General features: G+C 33.1%; 1 protein-coding gene across 1 annotated transcript; it reads right to left on the bottom strand.

Moving 5' to 3' along the window:
• Nucleotides 1-396: 396 nt before the first annotated feature.
• Nucleotides 397-7,262, bottom strand: LOC101512183 (kinesin-like protein KIN-14I). The gene is made up of 19 exons (XM_004495873.4): nucleotides 6,812-7,262; nucleotides 6,461-6,627; nucleotides 6,230-6,373; nucleotides 5,802-6,038; nucleotides 5,634-5,705; nucleotides 5,205-5,273; nucleotides 4,971-5,045; nucleotides 4,758-4,892; nucleotides 4,583-4,664; nucleotides 4,364-4,459; nucleotides 4,081-4,254; nucleotides 3,889-3,995; nucleotides 3,532-3,710; nucleotides 3,235-3,396; nucleotides 2,882-3,135; nucleotides 2,587-2,750; nucleotides 2,308-2,493; nucleotides 1,166-1,656; nucleotides 397-879 (listed from the first exon to the last, which is right to left on the bottom strand). Exons 1-19 carry the CDS (start codon nucleotides 6,918-6,920, stop codon nucleotides 753-755), a joined length of 3,030 nt encoding a protein of 1,009 aa, XP_004495930.1. The 5' UTR covers nucleotides 6,921-7,262; the 3' UTR covers nucleotides 397-752.
• Between the last annotated feature and the right edge of the window lie 1,101 nt (nucleotides 7,263-8,363).

Genomic DNA, 8,363 nt, shown 5'->3' with positions numbered 1-8,363 from the left:
TAACATTTATAATCGTCACAAACTTTCATAATTATACAAACACATACGATTTATGCGTGTACTTTAGCAGTACTTACTAAAAATTATATCAATAATTAACAGTTAAATTAATAAAATTTATCAAATAACTTATCTAATATTTAATTTAATATGGAGTTAACAAATTTTCACAGACACATATATATATACACCCCTACGATCCTTTTGGTACATGGTACTCGCCACTCACTTGCATATGTACCTAATATACAAATTAAATCTATGTTCCATCATCCATGTGTTATTATTATTGCTTGACGCTCATCGTGTACCTATAAATCAAACTAGAACAACAAAGTACTAAAAGTGAGTAAAATAAATAGAAAGCCCAACTTTTTAAGGGGCAACCAAGAGGAATACGAAATACATTCGATTGAAAATAGCAAATCAAATCAGACAACTGTTGCAACTTTCACCAATGCAGAAACAATTTAGGGTTTTAATAATTTTTTTACATAACCTGAAAGCTCTAAACTCTAAATAAAAGAATGTCATGCCATACAAATGTACAAGCAACGGGCATTATTGCTCCATCATCTGTGTAAATACAAGTTACAAATTACAAAATTAATACAAACATAAACCCAGCAAAAAAAAAAAAGATTTTGTGTGTAAAACTCTCTAATCAAACTAAAAAATTGTAAAGGAGCAAATAAAAATAAAAGGTTTAAAATCAAATCACCCTTTTGACGCGCACTTAATAACAAACATATTCACTTTCTAGTCCCAGTTTTACGTTTCATGTCAACTGCTGCTGGTTGCCTTGGTATTCGATGTGAGATACCATTTGCTAGTTTCCTTGAAGGTGAAGGACCAAGAGAAGAATGAATACTATTCTTGCTGCAAAATTTGCAGAAATGTGATTAAAATCATAACATGTTCAATTTGTACGCACCGCTCTATAAAGATGTTTTACACATGTATCCAATAATATGTTACCACATTATTTATTAAATATGAAAAGTTATGTGTTTTTAAACTCATTGAATTAGGTGGAAACATATTACTAGATAACTATATAAAACAGTAACAGTGTATCAAAGCTAAACTCATCATAACATATATCTAAGTGAACCTATGACAGTCCACCCTAGAGCATTATGAAAGAAGAGCATCTTTGCATTACCTTAATTCAGGGCTTTTTACTGACTTTGAGACAAATCTCCTACCCGTTGATTCATTTCCACTGGCTATGTTTGTAACTTTGGAATGATTAAATTGCCAAAGCAAATCATGTTCTGAGGAATCACTGGTTGCAGCATCAACATCATCAGTGTCATCTGAACCAGCAATGTTAAACTGATTGCCTCTCATGAACATATTATAGGATTGTTCTGAGTATACTTTGGAAGAATCTTGAAGATATTTCTGATAAAGAACCTCGGATAAGTTTCCATTATCTGCTTCCCAACACCCTAACATGTTACCAAGGTTGTTCACGTCTTGCTTGTTTACCATGACCTTATCAACCCACTCTCCTGAACCAGTTTCTTTGTCATCTTCCCCAATGTTTTGTCCAAGACTATTCACTGGGGGCCAGGGTGGTGAATTTGTTAATATCTCATCAAAATCAAAGCTCTGAGTTCTTTGCCTCAGTTTTTTGGTATTGCTCTGAAGCTGCAAGACCAGTTTAAAATTTCCATCAGATTTCAATAAGGAATAGCAATAGTCAAACAAATTTTGCAAGATCTATTTTTCTTGTGTCTACTCTATGAGTCCAACATATCATTCCCTCCAACCAATGTATGTATCAGTTAAATGTCAGCAATTATTTGCTTTTGCTATCCTTACACAATAAATGCTCTCGTTTTCATGCATGAAAAAGCTTATTTTACCAGTTGGTGGCAGAATTTGAAAAATTCTGCATTATAAAGGGAAATGCTAACAAATGCCCTTGGTAATATAGAAAATTTCCATTAAAAGTGTATTGGAAGTTGTGTATTCAAAAGTTTTTAAGGTTCAAAATTTTCTCTTTTCAAGATAAAGTTACTAGTTTTGATTCTTTAATAAGTGCCCTTAGAGCACTTGTTAACATGACCCTTGAAAAAATAGTAAAACCACAACTTTGAGGGTTAGGCTGTTTTTACTGGTGAGGGGTGGATTTCTTCCTAAACCATTGCAAACATGCCTTAGTTCCAAACATACATCAGAAATTACGTTTTGAAAATTTAAGGGGGGTTACTCATGAAACCATTTTGCAATATCAGGGAAATTATGTTTTTTTTTTATCAACGTCATATAACAATCAACAAAAAAATGTATACATACTTCTAAGTTGCCTACATCAACCATCGGTTGCCGGCACCCAAAGGGATCCACGATATCTGCACCTCGCTGGGTCGCATTATAAGGTGATAGTTCACTAGCTGTTGTCCTGTGTTTTCCGGAGCTGCTAGATAAAGAATGTTCTGAATTTCCTTCCTTTCTTGCCAATGCTGCCTTAAGGCTGGCAATCTGAAACATGATTAAAAAATTTAACTTAACAGAAGAGGTAAGGCTTCCTAAGATTATTATGAAGAACTAGGAGGTCAAATTTTGAAAATAAACCTGTTCTTTGAGCTCTTTGACATCTGCCCCATCCTTGTTTACACGAGCAGCGCCAAGTTCAACTGTAGCAACTCTTTCTGCAAATTTTAACGTGCTAATTGTTTCTCCAACAGCATTGGCCTCTGGACTAATGTGAACAAACATTAGTGTCTTGGCCTGTCCTCCTGAAATTATCCCAAGCAACATTATGAGAAATACAAAAATGATAGAATTGTTTAACTGAGGAATAGAAAAGGCAGCAGTCTAAAATATAGTTAAAACCATCCTATTAGCAAACCAACTTCTTAAAACTTACCAAGTGAATCTTGAAGTAATTGTGTGAGTTTGCTATTTCTGTATGGGACGTGTTGGTTTTTCTGAGCAAGGGAAGCAATGACATCACCCAAAGCTGAAAGAGACTTGTTAATATGTTGTGCCTCTTTCAGTCTATCACCTGTCGCCTCAGATTTGTCAACCCTCTCACTTCCGGCCAAGTCTACTAGATGCATGCATCCCCGTAGTACATTTCCAGTTGTCAAGTCTCTTCCTTGAACATGAACAGTCAAGCAACTGCCAAATGATAATTAAAGAAGCCAATGGTCAAGTAATTCATAGCAAAAACTGTCAAAGAAACAATTGTGGTAACATGACAATGAATAGGATACACACCTGTGAGACCGGCTACTACGGTCATTAAGGGCTGTTGCTCCGACTGTGCGGTTCTTTTGGCCCAGGTTCATTAGTTCAATAACATCATTTGTTGATGATACTTGTATAAGGCTTGCATCTGGTACACTTAGCCCTCTATGAGAGTTACTACGAATTTCTAATGTATAAATAGTTAAGGGCAAGCATCACAAATAAAGGTTGTTTTTCATCTTGAGAATAACAAGTATTTAAAAACCAAAATCAAAGCAGAAGTTACTTATATGTTCAATAATTCTAATGTAACAATTAAAAGGATATCTTTTGTTTGTTCCGTCAGTAACCAATAGATCTCTGACTTGCTCGTTATAAATTTCAATCATCTGAACAGACACATCGTAACGAAAAGTGTCCTTTCTTTGATTTGCTGTATAAAACAGATCACTTAGAGCCCTGTAATTTACACCTTGGCTTTTTTCTGTGATCTCTTTTGGTCCAGTCTACATTTAAAATACAAAAAATAAAAAAATTGTCATTAAAAAAAAAAAATCAAGATGGCAACTTCAGCTGTATATTACAATTTTTTAAGTTCAGTCTTTTTTTTAAAAAACTATTAACTAGAAAATCGTCATGAAAACATTCGAGTTTCTTCAGATGATAACTTCAAGTGTATCTTACCATGGTGAAAGTTTTTCCTGATCCTGTTTGGCCATAAGCAAATATGCAAACATTAAAACCATCAAGAACGGACCTAACGAGTGGCTGCATATCAGAGAAGACCTCCCCTAAACACAATATACAAAAATAAAATCAATCATATATTAAAATATAGTAATCCTGTATATGACTGAAACTGAAAAGCAAACCAACCTTGGGATGCAGATGGTCCATAAACTTTGTTGAAGTTGAAGGATTTGTGCCCTTTCCCATTTCTTGAGGGAATACTAATTGTGATAGTTCCATCTTCTATGTTTTCCACTGTACTCAAATGATTAGGTTGTCCAGCTAAGAACGGTCTTACTCGACAATACACCCTAATACTTCCTAATCAAACAAAGTTACCCGCATTAGTTTTATTTTATCATAAATTCCTTACAAAAGCACAAATAGAATAGAACCTTAAAGCAGCCAGCCAACCAGTATTTATTATTACCCTTAAGATCCTGAACTTCATTATATAGTTTACGATTTTCTTCAAGAACTCTGTGATATCCAGAAGCAGCATGAGCTAAGCCATGAATGTGCATGCCTATAAAGAGATGAAGAAACTAAAATATGATGAAGCGTCTAATTCAAAAGTTATAAGACAAAAAAGAAAGGGTTGGAGCAATATTGAAATGTGAACCTCAAATAAATTAATAAAAAATGTTACCTAAATTGGAGAACTCCTCATGAAATTTCATTTGCATGAACTGCATACCAGCTTTGGTGGTTTGAATTGTATGCTTTAATTCCTACAAAAAACACAATGATGGCAAAATTTTACTAATAAAAACTTGAAAAATTGCAAAGTTAAAATGATTAATAATATTGTTGTTGCTCCCTACTTGAATATCTCTCTGTCGTTCATCAAAGAGCATTTGCTGCTTCAGAAGTTGTTTCTGTGATTCCTCAGATTCAGCAACATGATTTTTATGGATGCATTCCTCTCTCTTTGTTACCGCAAGAATCTTGTTATCCACCTAATCAATCAAAAACTTCAGTATAAGAATCATGTATTAAGATCCTGAATATGTTAAGTGTGAAGCAAGTACTATTACCTTTTTTCGTGCCATAGTAAACTTTGTTGCAGATCCATCGCTTTGGGACACTGCACTTCTTGAAGTTGTTTTTGTCTGTGTTATGTGATAATAAATAACAAAAAACACAACTTGTTATGAAAATCAACTTTAGCAAGAATTATTTTCCTAAGAATTGAGTATAATAATGACACAAAGTGACTGGCCAATAAATTAATAACTAATGGCATTACGTAAAGGTGAAAAGTATCATACATGTTCATCTGGGCTTGCAATGCGATGCTCAAACTCCTCTACGACTTTATTCAAGACAGATTCAACCAACTGTTCCATGCAGAAGAACAATATTACTTTAAGAAAAGTAATCTCAAAGGCGCTCTTAGTATTATGAGTATTGAGTGACAAGATTGAAATGCAGCAACAAGAGACTAGTGTAGTACTGCTAGATGGAACTGTCAATTCTGCATTCAGGGTGCATTTTTCAGTGTTCCAAGCAAATGAAATGACCACATAAACTAAAAGGAAGAAACCCCTTAATGATTGTTTAAGATACCTGTCCAATTTTTAGATGCACAATAATGTAGTAGATGCTTAACACTTTCATGTAACAAACTTGTATCGTACTTCATTTGTCTAAATTAATTAAATTTATTTTGTGAGACACAGAAGAACATTTCCTCTTACCATCGGAACTTCTTCTGGCTTCTTATCTAATAGTATAGCACGAACAAGCATACCCAAAGAATGAGAATTAACCTGCAAGAATAAATAAAAGTTCCACTTAGTTATTATGTCTGCCCATCTAAAAAAATCCAGAGCACATATAAATTGCCAAAAATAAAGCTTACCAACCATTTTATTAGACTCGACATCAGAGGTAAAAGCAGCCATCGATTTTTCATTGATGGAAGAGGTTCTTGACAAGGAATTCGTAAATGGCTCTGAGTTTTTTCTCACAAAAGGTTTTGCAGAGACTGCAGGTTTGATAGTTCCACCAAATTTCCACACACCATTAGCCCCAGTCTGTTTCCACTCACTATAGGATTTAAGGGCCAAGACACTGTTCACAATCCTGGATGATTTTCCTCCCTAACACATAAATCAAATACATAGCAGAAAACCAAAATTAAAAATGTTACTGAAATTCCATATTAAGCAATGCTCTAGTGCTAAGTGCCAAGGAATTATCTGATGTTATGTTATCGACATTTCAATTCATCATGATGTATTTGTTACTCAAATTTTTTGAAACAGTATTAAACATTTGATCCTTTACATACTTGTTCCAGATCAGACGCTTCAAACGTAGGAATTCCAATTTCCTGAACAGCCACCAGAAAGTTCCTAACATTTTCAAAATACTGAAATGCCGATAATGGCGCTCCATCAGGGATTAATGCAGAATCAATAGGACTCTCCACAACCTATAAAGAATAATACATAATTTGCATTAGTAAACAAACAATATCCAAAAACATAGAGTAAATAAAATCAGGAGCATCCAAACTGACCTTGGATACAGCCCCAGGTTGAACCTTGTTAAGAACATTACAAAGAATGATCCCACTCCTCAAACCAAGCCTAAACTCTTCCTCAGAAGGCTCTGCTGGTAAATCTTTAGCGGCAACAACTCCAACCATTTTTCTCAACCACCCTGCTGCTTCATATCTTCTAAATGCTGCATTTTATACAATTTATTTTTCAGTCTCAAAATAACTGATACAAAATCCAAATATCTTTTTCATATAAAATTGATAAACATCAACCTTCATTAAAATCAATATCATATAGAAAAGGATGATAATTTGAGACATTCATGAAAAACTGAAAACTGATTATTCCAGGAAAAAAGGAAAAATTACCAGCTTCTTCTGCTTTTCTAGATTCCAAATCAAGATCTTTAAGGCGAGTACCGTGTTGTTGAAGCACATCTTCAACCACAGATGCAACTGAAAAAGACAGTGTCGCCATAACAAACAACTAACGAAACCGCAATGGTGAGACTTCTTAAGTCTTAATCCAACCACCATGTAACAAAATTCAACTCATCAACATTGTCATCAGCAACGAATAATATTGATGAAATAAAAAGAATAAATGAAGAGAAAGAATGTGAATTAAGTTATCTCTATCTATCTCACTCTATGATCTTATATTTGATGATGGATTGTGTTGTTGAGGTTTGTTGCAATGTGTTACCAATTCAAAGAAAGAAGCATATAGATTCTATTCTCCGTTACCTTTCCCTTTTTTCTCTGTACAAACTGGCACTCCAACTCCAACAACACAAATACCTCTTTCTTTCTCCATCTATCGCTTTACAGTAGTATATAATACTCCCCACTACTCTCTTTCTTGCTTCGGTTCTCTCCTTACCACATGCTTCGGCTCCGAACCTCTTTGTCTTCCAAACTTCCTCTTTCTAAACAATAAAATAATACTAATAGATTTTTATGTGTTTTGTTTCAGTAAAAAGTTATTTTTAGCCCCTAAATCTATTAATGTGTCACCAAACTAGTTTCTAAATGAAATTAAAAAATAATAATAATTTTACGTATCTTTCATTAATAATTTCATGAATCAAAGTGAGTAATAAAAGACATATATAAAGATTCAACCAACTAACAAAAATAGAATTAAAATCGAAGTGATTAACAAGATATACTTTTTGATCACTTTTTATTGTTGTAATTTTAATTAATTCAATAACTGTATCATAAAAAATATTTTAAGAATTAAAATGATTAATTAATATGTGTTATTTGAAGGTAATTATTAGTTTATATTGTATTTGAAGACTGCCGACAACGTTTAATCTATTTTTGTTGTATTAGATAAAATTCGTGCAAATCTTCTCGTTCTAACTCAAGAGAAAGTGTTTGAAAAAAAAAGGGTTAGTGACTAATATAGTTAATATTTTTCACAATGTTTTCTTTTACTTGTGCACTTCATTATGCCAAAGATACCATTTTTCAACCAGAAAAAATATTTCAATTGGGATTTTTTTTAGCGAGCCGTATTTCATCTATCTTTATCTTTGTTTTGCTTTATCCACTCAAATAAAATAAAACTTTAGCTTTGTTTTATTTTATTCCTAAATAACCTTTTAACCTGTATTGAATGATTGCCGTGTGTTTTTAAGGTTAGTTTGTCCAAACTAGTATTAGTTGTAATGTAGGAGTAGCTCTCAAGAAAAATAAAAACATGGACGAATCTGATAAGGAAACTGAATAATCATTTAATATAAACTTGATTGATGTAGATAACGATGATTTTGTTTGATCAATTTCTGTAACTTTGATTTTAGAAAATTCAAATAAATTTCTTTACGTAGCATGCCATGTATGGAACAAAATTAAATATATTTATTTATATGATGAAACTTTCTGCCTTGTTGATTGTTAAGCGGACAAA

This window comes from Cicer arietinum, chromosome 4 (assembly GCF_000331145.2).
Source record: "Cicer arietinum cultivar CDC Frontier isolate Library 1 chromosome 4, Cicar.CDCFrontier_v2.0, whole genome shotgun sequence".
Taxonomy (NCBI): domain Eukaryota; kingdom Viridiplantae; phylum Streptophyta; class Magnoliopsida; order Fabales; family Fabaceae; genus Cicer; species Cicer arietinum.
The sequence above is the reverse complement of the archived record's forward strand: the minus strand, read 5'-3'. Positions and strand labels throughout refer to the sequence as shown.

Excerpts from the sequence above, each read along its gene's own strand:
- LOC101512183 (XM_004495873.4), bottom strand. The coding sequence starts at position 6,920 with ATGGCGACACTGTCTTTTTCAGTTGCATCTGTGGTTGAAGATGTGCTT. Across the intron at positions 6,628-6,811 it reads TAGAAAAGCAGAAGAAGCTG|CATTTAGAAGATATGAAGCA; the intron begins GTAATTTTTCCT and ends TATAAAATGCAG. Across the intron at positions 3,996-4,080 it reads TGGACCATCTGCATCCCAAG|GGGAGGTCTTCTCTGATATG; the intron begins GTTGGTTTGCTT and ends TATTGTGTTTAG.